Raw genomic sequence first — 24,125 nt, forward strand, 5'->3', positions numbered from 1 at the left:
AATATAAGAAATTTGGACAAATCTCATTCTCAATTTACAGGTGAGGAAACTCAGGCTGAAGACAAGTTCACAAAGCAAAAAGACTGATTTCAAGTCTCTTCTTCCTTTATCAGCAAGGGTAACAGAAATAAACATCAGCTGTACGTGGTTATATGGTGAAGCCTCCCAAGGAGGGTGGTTAATGTTCACTATTACCGACCTGGAAGATTGAAGTCTGGTGTCCTGGTGCTGGACAATGCAAAGCTTGGCAAACAACGGTTTCACATCCAAGGAGGCAGAACAGCAACAAAGAAGTTGCATGCCACTGTGCAGCATATTCTTCTCTTCTCTAAAGCATTTCGTTATTAGGAGGCAAAGTTTGCCAGTAATTATTTATGTTACGTAAGACTACAAAGAATTAAAATTAAACCTCAAGAATCTAAAAATTATAACAACACAATCCAACTCCAATCTACTAAACAAAGGAAAGAAAACTTCACACATCCCTGGAACCAGTCGAACTCGATCTCCTGAGTTCCCTTCTGACCCTAAAAAAAACCAAACTATGAAATCTATGAACTCAGCGCGTTACCTGCCGACAGAAAAAGCGATTCTTCCCCTTCTGTGGCAGCAAGACACTGGGATGCATGAAAGTTTAGAAGAGCAGAAGTATAGACAATGGTGACAGCTGAGCCAAATATACCGTGGGTAATTCAGAACAGCCAGTTTGAAACCAGGTGGTAGGTAGAGAGTGAGCAATGATGAGCTGAATAGCATTTATTATTCCTCCCAAAAAAACTTTCTATAGTGTTTAATTCAATGACAGGAATAAGATCTAATTGCACGGTAACAGAGTAACACTTCAGGTTTCAAAAGAAGTCTTTGTGCGGGCCCTAAACAAGGGATTTCTTATGGTCAGAAACCAGATTATCACCACTGCTCTCCCACTAATTCTACTCCACTTTCAAGGCTGCTGCCAGCCAGCTAAATGTCAGATCACTGCATACAAACATTCCCTCACAGAGCTGCATCCATTGCCCTGGTGACTAAGCTCTTTCAACAGCTGTGTTATTGCTGGAGACCGGCCAATGTTATTCACACAGAGCATTTGTTTCATACAGCTTGTGTGAACGAGAGACTTTTTTGCATGGAGATAAGGCTGGAGCTCCATTTGCAGATATTATACCTTCTTGATCACAGTTGTATCACGGGTCTCATTCTCAGACTAAGACATTTTTAACCATTTTGACAGGTCTGAGATTTCTCCTTTTGCCAGATATAGGCCAAACTGAAAAGGCATCTATTTTCAGTATTTAACTAAAACATTGGATTAAAAACAAACAAACAAACAAAAAAAACACCTGATAGTCTGGTTAGACCCAGAATGTCATCCTTAGAGACAAAGCCAGGTCTGAAATGGCTTTTCCAGTGGGACAGCAGACTGATGGGAGAGAAAGTAGTTTTAGTTTAACTGCCTGAATCCTAATTGCCAAGGTTTTCAAAGTGAACAAAATAAAAACCTTCCTTTCTTCTGAAGCGTAGAAATATTATTCAACATTTCTGATGGTGTAATTGAAGGCTAACCTGGCAATGCCTCCTGGAGTAAAATAAACTATCTTGCGGTCCACCTGAGGCGCTCCGTCAGGCTTGGCATTTAGAACGGGCCACAGGAAAATCCTTGCTCAGTTGATGACCAAGTGTTGAAGTTGCAGAAGTGACATACACGCCTGGGTTTTGGCTTTCCACGCACCTGGTGATGCATAGTAGTGCTCTGCTTATGTGCCAATTAAACTGTGGTAAGACTATGACTCTGCTTCATGGCTCAAGCAGTAAATTTTAGGAGTGAAACTGGTCAGTTGAAGAGTCTGCGTCAAACTTCACATGAGTCAGTGCAAACATTTCAATGTTGCCGGAGCTCCCCACCACCACCATAAAAATACCACATCCACAACCCATCTGGGAACTCTGTCACAGTCTGAACATAAATCACCACAGCTGAAAAAGCCACAGAGGGCGTTGTGATGAAAACATACTTTGTTTCACTGGCCTTTAGCTCTGTTCAAATGGCTTAGAGATCCTTATAAAAGAGGATCCGGATTTTGCAGCAAAAGAGCTGGACAAGTGATGCTCACTGCAAAAAGTCAAGAATTTGCAGGAACGCCATTCTTCTCATCTTTCAGTGTGCCAACAAGTTTCGGTACCCAATGAAAAAATGAATTTATAAGCACAAAGAATATATCAGAGAAATTAATAGCTCTTTGCTTAGAATGGGTCTCCAACCTTTTTGGGTAGGAGATCACCTTCTGAATTAAAAAGCAGCCCAAGACTTACCCTGCACCGCCCCCCTACAGGTCAGTCTGTGGGCAGGAAGAGGGGAAGGCAGATCAAGAAAAAAATCTTTGGGGGCTCAGCCCCCCCAGCAAGTAAGTCTGTGGGGGAAGGGGCCATGGGGGGCGGGAGAGAGGGCAGACTGAGGCCCCAACTGTGAGGAAAGGAGCAGGACACAGGCAGGAGCAGGGGCTGCAGGGAGTTGCCCTGGCTGGGTTGGGTAGTGGGACAAGCAGACCCCCCAGGCCTCCGCTTGTCCCCCACTCCCCTCAGCCCCTGCCCCTGCCTGTGCCCTGCTCCCTCCCTCACAGCTGGGGGCTCAGTCTGCCCTCCCCCATGGCAGTGAGCGAGGGAGGGGAGCAGGGGCAGGCCCTGCATGGGTGGGGTGGGAGCAGGATGGAGCCACGAATGGCTCATCCGTGGGGTGCAGGGAGGGGAGGAGGCACACAGCCTGGAAGGGCACGGTGTCAGGGCACATGCCCCTGGATCTGCACACAGGCTGGAGCACCTCCGGGCTCTTTGGCCATGTGGCTCTCGGCAGCAGTGGGACTATAGCAAATATTCGGGTGCCTGCAGCTGCGCTCCGAGTGCCGCCACCACCCGGCCCGAGAGCTACACTGGGCGGAAAGAAAGCTTAAGCTAGTGGCTCCTGCTCCAGCGTGCAGGGCTCCCGCTCATGTCCAAATGCCTCCCACCAACGCCAACTGCCCACAGGGCAGGCAGAGTGGGTGGAAGGACGCCGGGAGTTAGCGCTGAAGCTGGTGCCTCGTGTGCCAAGACAAGAGCTGCCTGACTGGAGCTTTCTCCCAGCCCACAGCGGTACAGCGGGAGAGGGCGGAGGAGCCTCCGTAGCTGGAGGCGAGGGGACCTGAGCAGCACCCGGACAGCTGCAGCCACACCGGGAGCAACCCTGCCAGTAAGCCGCATGTGCTGGTTGGGCCCGGGCTGGCAGGCGCGGGCCACAGTGTGGTGCAGACTGCCCCAGGTGGGGCTTGGCACCATGCAGAGTGCTGTGGGGGCAGTCACACAGCACCGCCGGGATGAGCTATGCTGCACACACCCTCTGCCCCCTCCCTTCTCCCTGGCCAGCTCCTGGGACCTAGCACCCAGGCAGCCTCCCCTCCCCCCCACACATGCCCCCACCCCACATAGGGCAGGGGCCACCCTGTGACCCCGTGACCCCAGCCTCGTCCACCTGTCTTGCTCCTGAACACCACTCCCCCATCCCACCCCATGGCCCCATCCCATCTAGGGAGTTTTGAGGAGTTGAGGGGGAGCGGGAGGTTCTTATGCAGCCCTCAGCAACTCTTCAAAACTCCCTACATGCCCCCTGGGCCCAAATAATTGTCCACCCCTGGCTTAGAAGCTAACTGTCAGTTTTGGCAAGAGTGGAAAAAGTTAACGCAACATTGATTTGTGGCTTTAAATGGTACCTTTGACTGCTTAATGGAGGTTAACATTAGAGAAACTTTTAGCCAGTGATATATTACAAGCAGTGCCATGGAATTTCTCTCCTGTCAGCTCTGTTTAAGCTTCACTCCCCAAAATCTCCCCCAACAGCAAAATATTTTGATCTCATATTTATTCCATATTGGAAGAGGACTACTGCACACCTTTTCTACTAGTTCTAGAGACTTTAAGGCCAACGTATGAACACTAAACCTTTTGGTTCTAGCTTTAATGTACTTGGTGAATAAATGAAACAAATTTCATTCTTCAAGCCATCACAATACTTCAAAAATGCAATTTTATCTTAGCACTCAGCTGCGAACTGTTACTTGGTGGCATTGCCAAATTGAATTTAAAATGTGAAGGAACAAAGCACTGCAAATAAGCAAATGAATTCGAGTATTTTTCCAATTCTACAAGTTTGCAAAAATATTAGTATTAAAAAACCCCCAATAATACAGTACTACAAACAACTCTTGCAAAACATCTGATAGAGATGTGCTATGTATTTTTACTATGACCGCATGTGGAGCTCATCTCTGTAGATACAGATATTTTTAACTGAGTGGCTTGTTTACAATTTAAGCGATATCAGGGTATGAAGGTAAAGAGTTGAAAGACACACCGCGGACAATGCTGAGCACTATTAGAGCATTTTGGAAAAGACAGCAAGTTACTTACGTATGACATTATGCATCTTAAAAGCAATATCCAGCTGCAAGATGAAGAGCATGAACTGGAACCAGGGACTCATCTCATTGGGGGGGAGGGGAATATGGACAGCAAACACAATATCATTGGCCTCTATTTGCCTGCTCACTGCCTCATCAAAGTCTTTGATCTTCTCACACTGGTTGGGTCCCCACGGCACTAGCCATTTGGTTTTGTGGTGGTTTTTTCGTACATCAATGCATTTGATCGACACGTATGGCACAGCTGAAGTGGGACTTGGAGCTGAAAAATTAAACAAAACCACGTTATCAGATGAATTCCATGTTACAGCAAGGAATTCCCCAAACTCAGACCCCCATCCCCATGTTCAAATGTCAGATTAACAAATTGCACAAAAGGTTTCTAGTCAAACAGATGTTTCTGCTTGATCTTGTAGTGAAACTTAAGAAAGCCGAATTTATTACATTAGCAGATGGACATATGGCTGACTTCAGTGGAATCAAGATAAGATTAGCTTCTAGACAGAAAAAACTAATACAGAGAAAATTATTAGCAGCAATTTTCTTTGCACATATATCTTTTCAGTGTGTCCAAATGGGCTATCTAAAATACATACTCAGATTTTAACTTTGCTAAACAAACTGATCACAAACTTCATAATAGATAGATCGGGTAATGACTTAGATGACTGAGGCAGAGCCAAGAATAGTCTTGCACTTTTGCTATAACAAAAGACTAGGGGTGCACTGATATATCAGTCGGCTATAAGATTGGCACTGATAAAAGAAGATATTACATTAATCAGCTATCAGCTTATTTTTTGGTTGTTGTAACTGATAATTATGGCTTCATGCCCAGAGCACCCTGGCAAGCATAGTCATTATTATAGCAGCAGACAACAGGTCCCAGTGGGCAGCAGGAGGGGGCACTGGGAAGCGGTCACAGGACAGCACACTCAGCAACAAAGGGACCGTTACCAGCTCCTGCTGCTGCTGCTACGGCCATGCTGCATGCACAAGAGGGAGCTGAGCACTGGGACGGCTGTGGAGATGTTGGGCTGTGCGCAGGCAGGTAAGGCACCACACATGGGATGCTCCGCTCTGCCTGGCACCAGACACCTTCGCAAAAGTAGCTTTTCCACAGTGGCTATGGCACCTTGGCTGCACAGGGTCTGCTGGCACAGAGGCAGCAGTGTGCTCTGGGGCTCCAAATGTGCTCAGTGCCACCATCTACAAGACAGTCTGCCTCGCCTGCCCAGGACAGCAACACAGGCTATGCGGGAGTGGACCTGCAGGTAGAAGCCGTGGGCAATGGGGTGACGGGCATGGGAATAAGGTAGTCAGTGCCTTCATCAAGGGCCAGAGCAGGCAGGAAGGGGGTGGGTGTGCGTGCGTGTGCAATAAATACGAAACAAACAAAAAAGTTTTATTTATGTTGGTAGTTTAAAATGCCTTGCACTATTATTAATATTGGTTATAGGACTGGCATTGGTCAATATGGTTGGTTAATCATCAGCTATTGGTATTGGCCAAGAAAACCTTTGTGGGTGCACACCTACAAAGGACTATTGTTGCTGCAGCTTGATTATGTTCTTTTTAAAAGCAGGCTGGAGTGCTATCTGTAGCTACCATATCACCTGGAAATTGTCTAAGAGGAGGGCCACCCGCATGATCTGGGGACTGCGGGGCAGACCCTACATTGAAAGACTGCGGGACCTAAACCTGTTCAGCCTTCACAAGAGAAGGCTGACGGGGGACCTGGTGACCATCTATAAACTCACTAGGGGGGACCAGAAGGGTTTAGGGGAGACACTGTTTCCCCTAGAGCCCCCTGGCATGACAAGGAGTAATGGACACAAATTATTGGAGAGTAGGTTTAGATTAGACATCCGCAAGAACTACTTCACTGTCAGGGCGGCTAGGAGCTGGAACCAACTTCCAAGGGAAGTGGGGTCTTTAAGAAGAGGCTTGATGCCTACCTGGCTAGACTCATTTGAGTCCAGTCTTTTCTACCGCCCAGGCCGGGGGTTGGACTTGAAGATCTACAAGGTCCCTTCCAACCCTACTTCTATGATTCTATGATAAAATAACATCTTCAAGCACTGAAAAAAACTCAGTGTTGCAGCATTCATTTTCTTTCCTCACTCTGTCCCAAAAACTGATCTGATTTACAGGGTTTAAAATGAGAAGCAAATACTCTACTACTATTATCAACCAAAGAGGAGAGTGTTACACAGTTGATTTAATATGCTACCCTTCCCAACAACAGCTCAGGACTGCTTACAATAAGAGACAAAATAACTTATTTTAATATTTATCTGCTTTTATGCATTCTGTCACAAAAACCTCACTATACACCCCAACTTCGCCTTGCTTGCCAAATGCCTGCCAAATAAGGCCTTACAGTGTTTCCAGATGATATTCAGCTATAGTAAAGAACCCATTGGAAATCTATATTCTTTTCACTCGTGGAACATGAGCTCAGGCATTTGTCTAAATAAATCTAAACAGCAGAATGATCAGGTATTTGAATTGCTTTAGGCTGTGATGAGAATACCTGCATGGATAAACTTCTACAGCTGACATGAAAGCTAGTATTGCCCACTAGCTTCTCACAGGAAAAAGGAAGATGCAGTAATGGACTATGCTTATCTACAGCAGTGATGGAGTTTAGGAATGGACCATGAAACTAAACAATTTGCATTTTAGTCTCATCTCATGTAAACTGGTTGTGCACAAATAAATCTTCCCTATAAAAATCAACAGCAACTCCAATGGAAAACAGCTGGAGCCATTTTTAGCTTTAAAATAAATACGCTAAAACAAACAAACAAAAAACAAAAAGGAAGGGGAAAAAATAGATAAGTCTAAACTTATCCTTCAGTACAAGATATAGGGATAGCAAGACCTGGTTATGTTTGAGGTTTAAAAGCTCTTCCTCTTTAAACCAAAAGTATACATTTCTAATATAGCTCAGCTATGGAAACAATCATTCTTGTGTTCAAAGAGCTGTACCATCTTGGTATCACCTGAAAAATAAATATTTTAATACTACATAAATGCATCACAGAACTTATAAAACCCTAGAGCCAGACGGACCTGGAATCATTTTCTGGGCACTGACAGACGTGAAAATAAAACAAAAACCAGACTTTACTGGAAGAGGCATCATGGTAGTTTGACCTGGCTCCTCAGCGTCTGTATACGTTGGGCACTTCAGCAGGGCTTTTTGGCATTTGTATCAAACAGCTATTAGATTGAATCAGCTATTAGAAACAAGCGCCAAAAAGCCCCGATCTATAAACATGTTGGGCGAGTTGGGTCAAACTAACATGATGCCTCTTTTTGTGGGTGTGCCAAGCTGAAAGTAAATGCTGGTTTTTTTTCTTTCACATCTGTAAGCAGCCTGGTTCTAAATCTAAAAATCATGGCAGAAAACCCAAGTCCTCTCACCCCTGGGAAGGCATTTAAAGGGGATAGGACATGGGGAAAGAGCACCATTTCCAACTCCACAGCTTAAAAGAAGTACAGCAACAAAAGCTGTTAATCATCATTTTGTATTATGAGTCAGTCAATGTAGCAATTTTGCATTTTCTCCTACCATTTCTACACCTACATGTTAGATGGCACAATAAAGCAAAGTCAACATGAGATGTCTTTTTAAAATGAAAATTTTAAAATAAACAAACAAAACATTATATACCCCCACTCCCACCACAAAGGAGAAGAAAAAGCCCAGATCTAAGAGGATTTGGGACAAGACATCAGAATTTCCCCCAAGAATGCAAACCGCAACAAAACTGACTCCAGACTCTGGAAACACTTAAGTTTTTGCCAGTAGAGCATTATAGGTAGATATTCTGCTTCTACACATATCCAACTGTCTCAATACTCTTAGGAATGAGCTGCTTGACAAGACCTGGATAAGACTCATTTCAGTAAAAATGAGCATTAGCTATAAATTGTGGGACCCAAAACATGTGTGTGTGTGCAGGTTTTTCCTTGCATACTAAAGAAAGCACATATGAAATGTGATTGTTTTGCATGTCTGGACCCAAGACCTAAGTTTTTGGTGCATTGTTAGCAAGATAGCGTTGATACAAGATATTCTGAGCAGAGCAACATGCCAAGATGTGCATGAGCAAGCAATAAAACCCACATACATCACATTACAGCAATTTCAATTAGAACAGGAAGGAGTTCAGAACAAAAATCCTGTTCAGATTTCTGAGACGCAGCCTAGTTAGCGAGACCCAAGGAGCAGATAAGAATCCTAGACACCACATTACATCTGCCTAAAGTTTAAATTCTCCCTTCAGTGCATTTGAGCTGCTTAGTGATACTAAGATATAGATTTTAAAAACAGAATTTTTCTAATTGACAAGATCAAGTTACTCCTCGGACTAGACATTTAGGTTATCCCCCAAGAGCAAGATAGAGATTTGGAATTTAAAAAATTTTGTCTGGCTGTGGAAACGGACTACTAAATATATACAATATCTACCCAAATTCAAAGCCACTTTGAATTTAAGACAGTCCCCCAATAATCAGATTCTAAACATGGAGAAATTATGTTATAGTTTTCTATGTCTAGAATCTAATTTTGGAGGGCCATCTTAAATCCACCCCCCCACCAGCCCCACTGCAGTGGAGAAAACAACATGCAGGGGGAAGAGGGGTGCCATAGGGAATCAAGTGGCCTGAGTCCTGCTGACTGTGCACCCCCCAATCCCCAATCACTTTATCAGATACTGGCTTTGAAATACCAATTAATTTTGCTTAAAAAGATGTAGGTTCCTAAAGTTAGGTACCTCAATCTATATTTAGGCATCCACTTAGGTGGGGTGCCGTTTGGAAGTGATGTGCATCTTACATTGTTAAGTCCCCAAGTACAAAGAACAGAGATTACAGGCTGGATAATTACATGACAAATATGAAGCTGTAACCATCTAGGTCAGGGGTGGGCAAAATACGGCCCTGAGAGGGTGTTTGTCCAGCCCACAGTGGGTCCCTCTCGTCTGCCCTGGACTAGGCACTATCCAGCCATGGCGCGTCCTGCTGCCCCCTGGGTGCACAGTGGGGCTGGGGTTGCTCCCTGGCCAGACTGCCCTTCTAGGCAACAACGGCTCCTTCCACCTGCTGCTACCACTGGCCCCAGCCCCACAGTACTGGTGGGCACCTGTGCACAAACCCCTGACCTAGCCTGCTCTGGACTTGCCTGCACTGAGCAGCAGTAGTGGCCAGGCAGAAACTGTTGTTCAGCACGGGGGAAAAGCAGCCCCTCCCCCTTGCCACTGCCAGAAGCTTCCTGCTGCAGCTGCATGGAGCCTGCGCCAGACTGCCCTGTGTCTCCGCCACTGTCACTGCTCTCTCCGGCCTACCCAGCGAGGCAGCGATGGCAGCACAGAGCAGCCACAGGGCAGCCCAGCACAGGCTGTGTGTGGCTGCAGCGGAAAGAACCCAAGAGCAGTTGGGGGGGGGGGGGGGGCAGCCACTTTTCCCACTGCTCCAATAAATAGTTTCTGCTCAACCACTGCCACTGCTGAACTTGGACTGGCGAGTCCAGAGCAGAAGGGTGGGCTGGGTCAGGGCTCCACACAGGTCCCCACTGGTACTGCAGGGCTGGGGCCAGTAGTGGTGACAGCCAGAAGGAGCTGACACAGCCTGTGCTGCTTTGATAGGCAGTCCAGCGGTGGCACCACCCCAACCCTGCTGCATGCCCAGGTGGCAGCAGGACGTGCCACATGCAGGCAGTGCAGAGCCGGCCAGGGTTGGGGCAGTGCATGTGGGTTCCTACTGATCCACTCCTGCCGGGGCATGTCCAGAGTGGGTGTGGGGCAGGACTGGGGCTGTGCACTGTTGGTGACGGTGGGGAAGTACCACAGGGCATGCGGGCTGTTGCTAGGTGGGAGCAGATGCTGACTAGTTCAGGGTCGTGCATGTGGGGGGCTCCCATGCACACCCTACCATACCCATAAACCCTCCCCCTGGAAACCCCACAAACACAGCACCCCCCACACCACCACCTCTGGAGAAGCCCTGCTCACTGCTACGCACACCCCCCCACCACATACACACACAGCCACCCCCTCCATGAACACCCCACACCCAGTCCCCCACATACTCCCAGCCACCCTCCCCCCTCCACACAACCCACAAACCCCTTACCCACCCACCCACACCCCTGTAATATACGAAAGACAGACTTCAGTTTGAACTATTATGCAATCACCTTTATATACACATACCACACACACACAAATCAGGACAAAAATATATTTTTTAAATAAAATTAAAATACATTATTGTCGTTGTTTGATTTTTTTAGTATACAACTTGTTTCTTTTCCAGTTCCAAGATGGCAAACCCCTTCCCAAAATAAGTACTTCTTGGGCCAAAGGGAAGGGGCGAGACTTCTGGGTGACCAGGGGGCAGGGTACTTGTCAAGGGGCGGGGCTAGCCTTGAGGCTCTCAACAGCTCACCAAAACTCTGTTAAGCAGCTCTCTAGCCGAAATCACTGCCCACCCCTGATTTATATCAGAGGCATCAAAGATGCAATCCACAGGCCAGGGCGAGGGGCAGGAGGGAGTCAAGTGGCCTGACCTCCGCCCCTTGCCACCTCTCTCCCACTGCAGAGAGAACAGCTCTGGCCCCAGCCTCTTTGCCAGCCCCAGCTACTGCCCTGGCTGCTGTGTGGCTGGGCAGGAGCCAGTGCCAGCACCTGCTCTGTGCTCCCTGTCCCCGGCCAAAGCAGGGTCCCAATCAGAGCCAAAGGAACAATGGGAAGGTAAGCAGCAGTGGTAGGGAAGAGGGTGTGGGGCAGAAGTGGTGGTGGCAGGGCAGAGTGTGTTGGACAATACCTGTGTCTCCAACCAAGCCAGGGGTCAAAGTCAGAACCGCAGCCACTGCCCCTCCCCAGCTTGTACTGGAAGCCAATACAAGCTTCCTCCCCTTCCACCCCCATGTCTGGCCAGAAACAGTTGTTAAAAGCAGTTGCCTATGGATAGACCACACCATTTTTTATCTGTTTGTAATAGTAATAACTTCCTGCCCCCCTCCCCCAGCACAGACGTTCTTGGCTCCAACTGTACTTTGCCCTGTGCTGTTTTATGCTTCTGTAGCACCATTACGAGTTCTAAAAAAGTGGCCTTCCTCTGTGGGGAAATATGGGCAGATCTTCAGTCCTGCCCTAGAAAAACCATGGTGTAGGTCTGCTGAGGGGAGTGCAGGGGGAAAGGGTAGAAAAATTACAGCATGATGCATTTTGGCTTTCCACCAAATCAAAGTGCTTGGGGTGGGTGTAGGGTTGGGGGGGGGGGGGAGGGGGATTGCATGAAAAGCAAATAAAAAAAAAAATTTACCAGAGCCCAAGCGAAAACTAGTCACCAAATTCCTGGTTTTCTTAGAGATCTATAAAAAAAAAAAAATCCAAACCTTTTTAAAAATTCCTCTTAAGGTCTACTATAGTGGGAGAGGTTTTATTTATTTCACCTGCCCTTTTACAAGTCACTCAATTTAAATGAACAGTGTAAAATGCCTTTAATCTCATAACAGGATACAGCAACTAGCACTGATAACTAACAAAAAGTCTTGCACAAATGGTTTAAATTCAAAGGTATACTGCTAAAAATAAAATAAAGTCAGGCATTCCAGCAAGCTCTCCTAGACCTTTGCAAGAATGAGCACGCTCTGGAGGTCTTTATGTTTGATTTAGAGCAGGCATTTGTGAATTAAGAGGCATCATGATTTCTATGGAGAAGACTTTAATGTTCCTTGCTTTGATGCAACTCATTATGGCTTTAAATATATGTTTTCATCGCTGGCTGATTATGATTTTAAATGCTTGGCACGCAACCTCAGATCTCTCCCCAGCCAAAGTCATAGCTTTGAAGAGCAAGAGACAATTACTATATATATTTCTTGTCAGGAACCGAGCACAAAACAAGCATCACCACTTGGCTTACATTACTTGTTTGGCTCTGTTCCCATTAAATTGGAGCAAGTGTTGAACCAAGAGGGAAAAAAATGCTTTTTGGAACTGCAGCCAAGTCAACTAACAGTATTACAAAGTGCTATGCAAAACAAAGCTAGCATCGGGGGATTTCAGTTTAATATTAGTGCCAAGCAGGCTACTTTTAACCATTTAATTCATCAGATGGTATTTGATACAGATTTTACATATTACAGGATGCATTTCAGCACAGAAGCAATTAAACAACATTTCTCTGAGTGTAATATAAACATAGAAGTCAGCAAGTGTAGGATTTGGGCTGTTGGACTGGGATCCATTGAAGCAGTTACTAACCATTTGAATCATTTACCAGAAGTGACAGAGTGCCAGGGCTTTTGATCAGGACAGGTCTCACAGGAGTCGGATCTTTTCAGAAACCCAGCATTCACTAAAGAATTTAAGCGAAAATCCCTTCCTAAGACTAACAGTATTTCAGCTCCACCAATGTTAGCCATGTTAAGATCCCCGACACAAAAGGCTTTCTGGTTCAGCAGATAAGTGGACCTTGTGTTGAACACACATGCTGCAACTTATCAAATCAACAGTGCGCTGAATATAGTTGTTGGAACTAAATAAAATCATCCAATACTAGAAACTCTGGGAGCACTAACACTGATTGAATGTCAGTTGTGTGTGTGATGAGAGCCTTTAATTCATCAAAAAAAAGAGTCTCCTAGGCAGAGCTAAATGCCAAAGCTCAAGTGCACATACAGTATTGGTAACCAGTAAATCACGGTCACCTCCAAGAGTTTCCTACCATAAAGCAGTGTTTCTCAACCAGAGTCCCACGCTGCCCAGCCCCTCCGCGAGGAGCTTAGTGCTCTCTGTCCCCCATCTGGCACAATGAGCCTGCTCAAGTGACGCTTACAGCTGCTCCTCTGGGGACTGCTTCTGCTGCTGCCCCACTACACCTGTCCCCCCCCAGGCAAGTCCTGCACTAGACACCTCTCATTCCCAACAGCTTGCTCTGGTGCAAGTGGGTGGATACGGGGCCACAGCCATGCTTTGCATCCCAGCTCATCCCCTATGCTCCTCCAGGGCTGACAGAGGGAGCCAGGGGGATGGATGTTCCCAGCATGCAAAGACCCACAGGAGCAGTCTTGGCGATAAAGGCCACCCTTTCCCTGCCACCCAGGTACAGACTGAGGTGCAGGGAGGGGCAGGCCATGGAAAGAGGAGGGCATGGCAGGATTAGATCCCAACCACAGCTAGAGCAGTGATTCTCAGCCTTTTAAGCCTTAAACCCCACCCTGAATTTATATTTGAGCTCAGTGGTTCTCAGCTGGGGTTCTGGAGGGGTGCCCTGAGGCTAAAACAGATTGGGAACCACTGCCATAAATTTTTATTTTTTTTGAAGAGCAAGCATGCAGAAGATTGGAGGGGGCAGGGGTGGGAAGGGAAAGTAGGAGCTTGATTATCTCATTGCTTTTGAAAAAAAGTTCTAATATTTATTACCTTCTTTCAAAGCTTCTTTTATATGCAAGTTTGTCTGGAAGGGGAAGGGATCCTGTTCTCTGTGTGCAAGGGGACAGTCCAAAGAATGACAGTGCTCAGCCAGAAAGCCCCAAGAATATCCCACTGTGCAGTCTAGCCACCTCCCTAGCAATCTGCCAAGATTCACTGATCCTTTTAATATTTTTAGGCAATTGTTTTGTGCTCACCAGATTAAACAAGATTGCTTCCACCTACTCAAGCCAATAAATACTGTCAGGAGGTTTTACTGAGCTTTCAGGTTAGGTCTCATTTGCTGCTGAGGTGCTATTCCTATCTTTTGTTGTTTGTCCTTCAAATTCAAAGTTGACTATAACATCACTGGTCGGTTGCGTTTCTGTGAACACGTGAAAGGCTGAACAGGCCAAAGTGTGATTTGAACCATCTATGGCACACTGAGCAAGAGATGCCGCTCTGGGTTGCCTGATCAACAGCAGGCGTGCTGCTGTTGCAAGTTTTACACTATTTATGCTCCTGCTCTGCTTCAGTTCTTCTCTACTTGTAGACCAGGAGTGGGCAAAATGTGGCCCACAGGCCGGATGCAGCCTGCCAGACCATTCTATCCAGCCTGTGGGGCCCCTAAAAAATTAGAAAATTAACATTTATCTGCCCTGGACTGCTTGTCTTGCGGCCCTCAAGGGCTTGCCAAAACTCAGTAAGCGGCCCTCTGCCCAAAATAATTGCCCACTCCTGTCATAGACAGTAGCTTGAGTATGGATGAGGCTTTGCCGGGTGGAATGGTCATGAGGGAGATCTTCCCAAGACTTCAGGTCAACGTTGAAATGTTTCAAGGATGACTTGAGGGAGTCCTTGAAGTGTTTCTTCTGGCCTTATTGAGACCACTTTCCCTCCTTTACTTCACTGTAAAGATCTTTGGCAGTTGCTCACCTGACATCCTGGTGGCATGGCCTGCCCACCTCATCTGTGATTCCATCAACAGAGTGCGGATGCTTGGAAAGCCTGCCAGAGCAAGAGCCTCTGTCTGAGACTTGGTCTTGACATCTTATCCTCATCATTTTCCTCAGACAGCTCATGTGAAAGTGGTTCAGCTTCAAAGCATGGCATCTGTACACTGCCCAGGTTTTACACATATATATATATCAGGATTAGCAACACAGCAGTTTGTAGACCTTCAATTTTGTTTGCTGACCGATACCTCTACACTCCCACACATTTGCACATAGTCTGCCGAATGCCACTCTTGCTTTAGCTGTTCTGGCACTGGTTTAATCATTAATGTGAACTGCAAGTGACACTGTACTCCCAAGAGAGATGAATCTGTCCACTGCCTAAAGAGTTGGACCATTCACTGCGATAGTAATGCTTTCCTGGTACATCACCGCTGTCATCTTAGTGTTGATTGTGAGACCAAAGTTGCCATAAGCTGAAGAGAAATAGTCCATAATCCACTGCGTATCAGACTCAGATATAGTATTCAGGGAACAGTCAAACAGAAGATCATGAACAGTCACTTCCTGTCACTTTGCCTTTGCCTGTAGCCTCCTCAAATGGAAGAGTTTACCATCAGTCCAGTAACTGATGTCAATCCCAGTGTCACAGTCACAAAAAACATCTGTAAGCATGGCAGAGAACATCATACTGAGGAGGGTTAGGGCAAACATACAACCCTACATGACTCCATTGATGACTGAGAATGGTTCAGATAATGATGCTAGCTACTCATTCTGGTACCACCTATGGGTAGGCAAAATACAGCCCATGGGCTGGATCCGGCCTGCCAGGCCATTCTATCCAACCCATGGGGGCCTTAAAAAATTTAGTAAATTAATATTTATTTGTTCCTGGCTGCCTGTCAAAGACAACAGGAGCCAGAGGCAGGAGGACCCAGGGGGAGCTGGCAGGACTGAGCAGTCCCACCCTACCCCACCCCAAGCCATTTCCCTCCCTTCCTGCCCCCACAGCTCTTGACTGCATCGCCAGACCGGGAAGTACAGGGCCACACCACTATTTTGGATGGGTGTGTGTCCGCGCATGTGTGTGTGTGTGTGTAGGCCGAGTCCCACATGCACACCCCACCGTACAAATGCACCCATGACACTTGTACTGCTATACATGCAGACCCTATACCCACACCCCCCTCACACATCCCAGCCACCCTCCACCCTTCCCCCACACAAGGGCAAGAGTAGGGACTTCTGGTGACAAAGGTCAGGGATTGGTGGGCAGGACCTCTAGTCACAAGATGGCAACTGGGGACAGGCCACTATCAAGTCCTCAACAGCCTGCCAAAACTCAGTAAGCGGCCCTCCACCTGAAATAATTGCCTGCCCCTGACTTACACAATATAAAAATATTTTATATCTCAGAATCAATGCAAGTCATATCCATGGAAATGAGCCAACACATATTAGGGCCAGATATTTTGATTAGAGGTGGGAAAATAATACATTTGCCAAAAAATGCAGTTTCATTCATCCTGAAATTATCTGTAAGACTGGCAAATAGTTTCAGCTTGGGAGTGGTATGGAAAATCATCAAGACACAGCATCACAAAGCCACTTGGATGGGAGTGAAACTGCTTCATCTCTTAGGCAAGTGTCCTAATTTCCAGGGCCAGGGGTGTTTGGAAATGGGCTTTCAGTTAGTCCCTTCTGCAGAAGTATTCCCCTTTGTACAAAAACCTTAAATATTCATTGAGATGGAATGTTCACAGAGTGCTTAAAAAAAGGTCACAACAACAGTTAGTTAAACCTGTTTTCAGCTATATAATTTTAAAATGACACAGGCCATTTTCCCATAAGTTATGGAAGTTGATTACATGCTGATAGTTCAAATCTGCATGTTCAAGTCACTCAATAATACTGTTAACAAAAGGTATGTGGGAGCACTTGACTTTCTCTGGCACAGTATCTCTTAAACCAGTATTTCTCAGCTTGTGGGTTGTGACCCGAAAGTGGGTCATAAGAATAATTTCAAAGAGTCGCAAGCTGCAGCAGGGCAGAGGGACAGCAGGAAGGCACCTACCCCTTCCAGCAGAGGAAGGAGGAGGAGCAGAGCTGCATGCCCAGGTTGGCAGCACCAGGACCAGTGCTCATGCTTGCAGGGTAGGATGTGGGATGGCCAGAAGATGCTGCCCAAAGGAGGGGGGGGGGCGTCATGACCAGACTGCCTCGCACGACACAGCAGCACCAGCCTAGGGCAGGGGTGAGGGAATGCTACAGGCCCCTACTCCTTCTCCTTCCTCCAGTGTGTGCTGGGGCTGGACTCACTTCGCTGCCACCCGCATGAGACAGAATCGCTGCAGCCAACGCACTCTGGTCCAAGTGGGGCTCCGACCCAAGTGGCAGGTGACTGCAGGTTGGGAGTGAGGGACATCAACAAGGCCCTGATGGGCAGGAGACTAGGGGTTGGGCCCTGGCAGAGCCATGAGGGTGAAGGTTGGGACAGGAGATTTTCATAGATATTAGGGCTGGAAGGGACCTCAGAAGATCAGAGAGTCCAGCCCCCCGCCCAAAGAGCAGGAAGTCAGCTGGGGTCATAGGGTCCCAGCAAGATAAGCATCCAACTTATTCTTGAAGGTGTTCAGTGTAGGTGCTTGAACCACCACCGACGGCAGGCTGTTCCAGACCTTGGGGGCTCGGACAGTAAAGAAATTCTTCCTTATGTTCAGCCTGAAACGGTTTCGCAGTAGTTTATAACCATTTGACCTCGTCATCCCTTGGGGCGCTCTGGTGAACACACATTCCCCCAGATACTGGTGGACACCCCTGATAAATTTATAGGTGGCCATCAGATCACCCCTGAGCCTGCGCTTTTCCAGGCTAAAGAGCCCCATGGCTCATAGCCTGTTTTTGTAAGGTCTGTTTTCCTGACCTCTGATCATGCGCGTGGCTCTTCGCTGAACTCTCTCAAGCTTCTCTGCATCCTTTTTGAATTGTGGAGCCCAAAACTGGACGCAGTACTCCAGCTGCGGCCTCACCAAGGCCAAGTACAAGGGGAGAATGATGTCCTGGGATTTGCTTGAGAAGCATCTATGGATGCAAGCCAGCGTTTAGGTTGCTTTAGTAGCCGCAGCATCGCATTGCAGGCTCACGTTCATCTTGTGGTCAATGATGACCCCCAAGTCTCTTTCTTTCATAGTGCATTTTTTGGTGTTAAACATCATCAGGTTCTCGTCCGCCCATTTGCTGAGCCTGTCCAGGTCAGCCTGGATCACCCGCCTGTCTTCTGCTGTGGATGCTTTGCCCCAAAGTTTGGTGTCATTGGCCAACTTGGCCAGTCCACTTCTGACTCCAATGTCCACATCATTAATGAGGATGTTGAACAATATGGGTCCAAGGACAGAGCCTTGGGGGACCCCACTGGTCACAGGACACCATGATGAGTGACTGCCATCAATTACAACCCTCTGGGTCTGACCACGGAGCCAATTTCCCAGCCAGTGGATCATGGTGGACCCAAGGCCACAATAGGCCATTATGGCCAAGAGGTGATCATGGGATACCAGATTAAAGGCTTTTTTGAAGTCAAGATATATGATATCAATCTCTTCTCCCTTGTCCAGGTGATAGGTCACCTGGTTGTAGAAGGAAATGAGATTGGTCAAGCAAGACCTACCAGCAACAAACCCATGCTGGCTATCCCTCAGGATGTTGGCGTCGGCTGGTCCATTAAGGATGGCCTCTTTAATAAACTTTTCTAAGCTCTTCCCCAAGATAGAAGTCAGGCTGATTGGCCTGTAGTTTTCAGGATCCACTTTCCTTCCTTTCTTGAAGATAGGTACCACATTGACCTTCTTCCAGTCTTCGTGCACTACACCAGAGTGCCAGGAGTTTTCAAAGACCCGTGCCAGGGGCTGGGCTATGATGCTCGCCAGCTCCTTGAGTACCCTGGGGTGCAGATTGTCAGGGCCAGCTGACTTGAAGGTATCCAGCCTCTCAAGATGTTCCTTCACAAGGTCAGCATTAATGGAGGGCAGGGGATCTCCCTCACCTGGACCGTCCTGTCCCGTGGTGGGAATGGGCATTCCATGGGATTGATGAAAGACCAATGCAAAGTACCTATTTAATAGGTTGGCTTTTTCCTGGGCGTCAGTTGTCAGTTGCCCCATCTGGTTCAGCAGGGTCCAATGCGTTTGCTTTTCCTCCGGCTCCCCACATATTTGAAAAAGGACTTTTTATTGTCCTTGATGCTTGAAGCTACTTGGAGTTCAGTTTCAGCCTTGGCTTTCCTGGTTTGCTCCCTGCAGGACCAGACCAGTGCAGAATAATCCTCCTTGAAGGTGAATCCCATCCTCCATCCTTTGTAGGCCTTTCTTTTTAGTTCATGGATCTGGAGATGGATCTTTGCAAATGAGTCCTGGTAGAAAAAAGGCTGAGAACCACCGTAGAGTAAATAGTAGGCCTGTGCAAAATATAAAGGATTTGCTTTGGATTCGGAGGGACAATTCAGTGATTCAAATCACTGTCTTGATTCGATTCATCCTAATCCAAACATATTCGGTGCTGAATCTTATTCTACCATACTCTGTACAGGCAGGCAGTGCCGACAGGAGCAGCTGGGGAAGCAGCCGGACAAGCCTCGGCTTGAGCCAGCAGCCCTGGGAGAAGCTGCGGCTTCCCTGGCTGCTCGCCAGGCTGCTCCCCCTACCGGGGCGAGGCAGGCAGTGCTGGCAGCCCTGAGGGCTGGGGAAGCAAACTGGGAGCTAGGGAAACAAACAGGGGCTTCCCCCCAGCTCCCAATCATTCCCCACAGCCTCTGTGGGGACTGCCAGCTGAAGCCGCGGGCTTGTCCGGCTGCTCCCTTGCTGGGGTGAGGCAGGCAGGGCTGGCAGTCCCAAGAGAGGCTGTGGGAGGCTGGGAGGAATGATCAGGGCGCTGGAGGATCAAACCAGGAGCTGGGGGAAAGCCCCTGTTTGTTCCCCCAGCCCATGATCATTTTCCCCAGCCCCTGCAGCTTCCGACTGCTCCCCTGGCTGCCCCCCGTGCCGGGGCAAGGCAGGCAGTGCTGGCAGCCCCAGGAGAAGCTGTGCAGTCTGTGGCCGGACCTCCAAATCAAGTTGGAGGCTACCCGGTTAATGGGTCTCCCAGTTCAATTTGGATTCACACAGCCCTAGTAAATAGGACCAGGATAACAGAAACAGGAGTTGTCCCAGGTAGGAAGGGCCACTGGACTCTTCCAATCCTACATTAGTATGGTGCTTGTTTCTGCTCTTCTCCTTTCCCTCTGTGCCATCCCCTTATGACTTTATTCTTCCCAAGATATGAACTTGCAAGTGCAAAGGGAAGATAGGGAGCAAAACCCAGGCTCTTGAACTTTTTCTCTGTTCTTGTTGCTGCATTTTATGGAAGGCCTACAAGGAGTGGAAGGTTTCCTCTCTCCAAATTACTCTAACCTTATTTTAACATAAAACAGCAAGAGACGAAACCTTTTATTTTTAAACACACAACATTTCTATTCAGGCTAGAAAAGAGACTTAAAACCTAGAAAAATGGCGATCTCTCAGGAATGAGAATCAATGGGTCCGTCTGCTCATTAATGTGCTGTAATTATGCAGTAGACGCTGATTACAGAGCATTATTAGCACAGATTAACCTTTTTTTAGTGATATTAATGTGAATTAGACTAAATCTACTGTGCATTAGTATGGGTTGTGCCCACTACACTGATGAACTGAGTCTTCGGCACAAAACAATGTGAAGGTACACCCAATCAACAGTAGCAATCCCATTTCCTTTTGACTTGTTCTGCTCAGATTTAACCACTGATCTAGAAATTTAGAAATGTTGAAAACCTCTGTTGGAAAATAAACTTGGCTTACAGCTGAAAAATATCAACTTCTGCTTCTAAGCTGAGGGGTTTGTACTGTTTTTGTAATAAACAATTTATAAAAAAAAAAAACCACAAAAACACCACCACGCCTTAATTTCATCCTTTCCTGAGGAATAAATTCCATAAAGTTTTCATTGCATTTCAAACTGAAAAGTAGAAATTTTGATGCTTCTTGTAAAAAGAAAATAAATTCATTTGAAAATTTAGATGTACATATTTGAAAATGTTTAAGAGCTTTCTATGTGTTGTGCGAATAAGGAGCTGGAAGTCACTGTTCTTGGGGTAGGGGACTTTTTGGCTTGTCTGATATATAGGAGCCCAACAACCTGCTGATTCAAGAGCTTGAGCTTCCATATTCCCCAGGCCCCGTGGCTCCATGACAACCTGCCAGGCAGGCAGGTTTCCAAACGAAGCCTCCTCGGTTTCCAACAGAAATTCATTGAAACCGACTCATTTCTGTGAAACCTATTCACAAACGGGTATTTTCTACCAAAAGGATTGTGTTGACAAGCTCCAGTGCCAACACAAGGCCTTAGGGTTCAAATTTTTAATTGCAGTTGAACAGGTGTGCTAACAACTACCAATTAATAATACGGAAAGAAAATCATTGGGAGGTGATGAACTTAAGTCTTCAGTTAGGCTGACAATGTCCAAATCTCCAGCAAAACTAGGGACCACCACCCTTAAATCAGTCGCCTCAAGTTTCTTTGGACACAGGCAAGTTTCTGCAAGGTAAAGTAGAGCATGAACTGCTAGCAAGCAAGCTACTGTGTAGTCACTGCTCAAGTGCACACTCTTACACTACAGTAAATGTACAAGAAAGTTATACGGGAGGTAGTACGGAGCAGCTGACATATGCACGTTCTTACGCAAAGGCAAATCCAAGACAGCTAACCAATCAGTGAAAGGTGGGTAACAAACTGTTGTATTTCGCTCAGGGTAAACGTCACATACCTTGAAGATCATACCCGTCCCTGCTATGCAGTAACTTATGCCAAAGAGATCTCCAGGTTCTTTGAATAAAATAAGCCCAAGTCCCATTTTCTCAAAAACATTTGTCAGCTACTTTTAAATAGTCATTTTCACACCTCTATATTTCACAAGCTGAATGTTTGTCCCTTCCTAGTCTGAAACATCAAGTGTAAGTAAGTCCATAAAATAAAACCCAAAACATGCCACACCACTACACTGCAGTGAGAAAAACTCAAGTCAGTAAGGGTGGCCAAAATTTGGAATGGGCTTCCAAGGGAGGTGGTGCTATCCCCTACCCTGGGGGTCTTTAAGAGAAGGCTGGATAGGCATCTGGCTGGGGTCATCTGACCCCAGCACTCTTTCCTGCCTAGGCAAGGGGTCGGACTCTATGATCTGTTGAGGTCCCTTCTGACCCTAGCATCTATGAATCTGCCTGACCTTTTCTCACAAGTGAAATCCTGATCAGAAACAAAATTTTGAACACACTTCTGGTGCTCAATTAATGTTTCAGCTAGATTTGTTTGTCCAAATAAATTATTCATATGTTTCAGACCAGATAAACAACTATAACCCACTGGCCAGCATGTGTTTTCCTTTTTGTTCTTGAGCCACAGAGATCATTAGTATATTATGGCTCTCAGCTGCAGACTCACATTTTTAATCTGGAAGTCCATGGTTTGATTTCTGGCACTGCCCAATATAATATCCACTTTGAATATTTCTATGGCAATATATCTGTGATTAAACTAGTAAGATAGACAAGTTTACTCAAACAATCTTTTCCATTATCAGTCACTAAGCTTTCCCCCTTTCGTTGCTTATACTTGTTGGAGGTCACACCCATTCTCTGAAGGCCCACGTGTTATATTCTAACTTTAGAACAAACAGGGCAGCGTGTTTCTCACTCATCCTATATTATTCCTATATTATACATTCAGCTTTTATATATACACCCCCCCCCAAGTTATTTAAGGCAAAAAGGTTTTTTTTAATTATTTGGTGCATATGACAGTACTAGGTCCCTCTATGGCCATACATAAAAAAGTTACTTTAAACTACAAAACATTTTAGAGATCCTTAAAAATTATCAAGGGTTCAGACTAAACCAAGAACTGCATCCACCCCGTTAAAGAACTGCATCTAGGGTATATGATCTGTACCTCATTTTTCTGCAACACCTATAGCATTTCAAATTAACTACTGACCCTCAGTCTCACACTATAAACAAGCCCTTTACAAAGATCTCAATTGCCCGGTGTCTACATTGATTAAAGCTTGAAGCTAGTGACCTCATGTGATGTTAACTTCTCCCATGCACGGAGAGCCTTCTGCTTTTCTACTCAATTACCCCCTTCTGTGCAGAGCCATCACTACCCGATGAGCATGTACAATGGACTTCTGCTTCATTACACTAAACAACAGCGGGATAGGAATAAACAAGCTAATTTATCATCAGGACAGAACTAGCTATCAGAACTAGAATGATGAAAGTTAAGTTATTCATTGCAACATCAAAGTTATGATCTCTCTCTCGTTCAGACAGTTTCCTACTGCCATAAGTATTCCCATTACGTCAACTACAGAGGCATTTTTGTCAATCAAGTCAGAATTTCACAAGACTAACTGAAAATTCCCTTTTAATCAACAGCAGAAATTTTTGGATCGAGATTCTACAATTCAGAAATGACGGTATACAAAAAGATCCCGTGTGTGACGGTTGGGCCTAAGCTAGGGTTACCGTATTTCTAGTCTCAGAAAAGGGGACATGCGGGGGGGGGGGAGAAGGTTATATGATTGTGGGGGGTGCAGTGATATGCCAGTGCTCTGCCCTGTGCCTCACTCCCAAGCCACAGCCCCCCCAGACCTGCTGCCCTTCACTCCAGACCCACACTACCTCACCCCCCCAGACCATGCTGGTGCCTCTCGCATCCAACCCGCAGCCTCCCTATCCCTGCTGGTACCCCTCACTCCTGACCCACAGCCCCCTGCCCCCCGGTGCTCCTCACTTCCAAGCCACAGCCCCCGGGTCCCCCAGCCCTGCCAGTGCCCCTCACTCCTGACCTGCAGCCTCCTGACTTGCAATCCCCAGCTGCAATCCCAGCTGCCCCACTCTTGCGAGCACACCCCAACGCACCCAGCCAGGCCACGCAGCTCCATGCTGCCACTGAAGGGCCCCCTCACCCCTTCCCCCGCTGGAGGGGCAGGCACCTCCCCCACTCTAATGCAGCCCTGGTGCCCAGACAGCTTGCCCCAGTGCTGGCAGGCACCCGCCCCCCTCACACACCCACCCACACATGCACACAGAGTCCTCAGCCCTGGCCCTCCAACACTCGGCCCCCCCCCACAGACTTATCTGCCTGCAGCTGCCAGGGCCACGCACAGATGCACATGATGCCCCTGCCTCCCATCCCCTTCCCCTGCTCCTCCCCAG

At 46.9% G+C, this 24,125-nt stretch overlaps 1 protein-coding gene across 1 annotated transcript in view; it reads right to left on the reverse strand.

Annotated features, from left to right (window-relative positions):
• Positions 1–24,125, reverse strand: part of WLS (Wnt ligand secretion mediator) — a 66,941-nt gene that overhangs the window by 34,619 nt on the left and 8,197 nt on the right. Inside the window, exon 2 of the mRNA XM_090047970.1 lies at positions 4,438–4,710. Within this exon, the coding sequence (XP_089904096.1) occupies positions 4,438–4,710 (273 nt within the window). The remainder of the gene's footprint in view (positions 1–4,437; positions 4,711–24,125) is intronic.

This window comes from Crocodylus siamensis, chromosome 5, assembly GCF_052110815.1.
Source record: "Crocodylus siamensis isolate JL-2025a chromosome 5, ASM5211081v1, whole genome shotgun sequence".
Taxonomy (NCBI): Eukaryota; Metazoa; Chordata; order Crocodylia; family Crocodylidae; genus Crocodylus; species Crocodylus siamensis.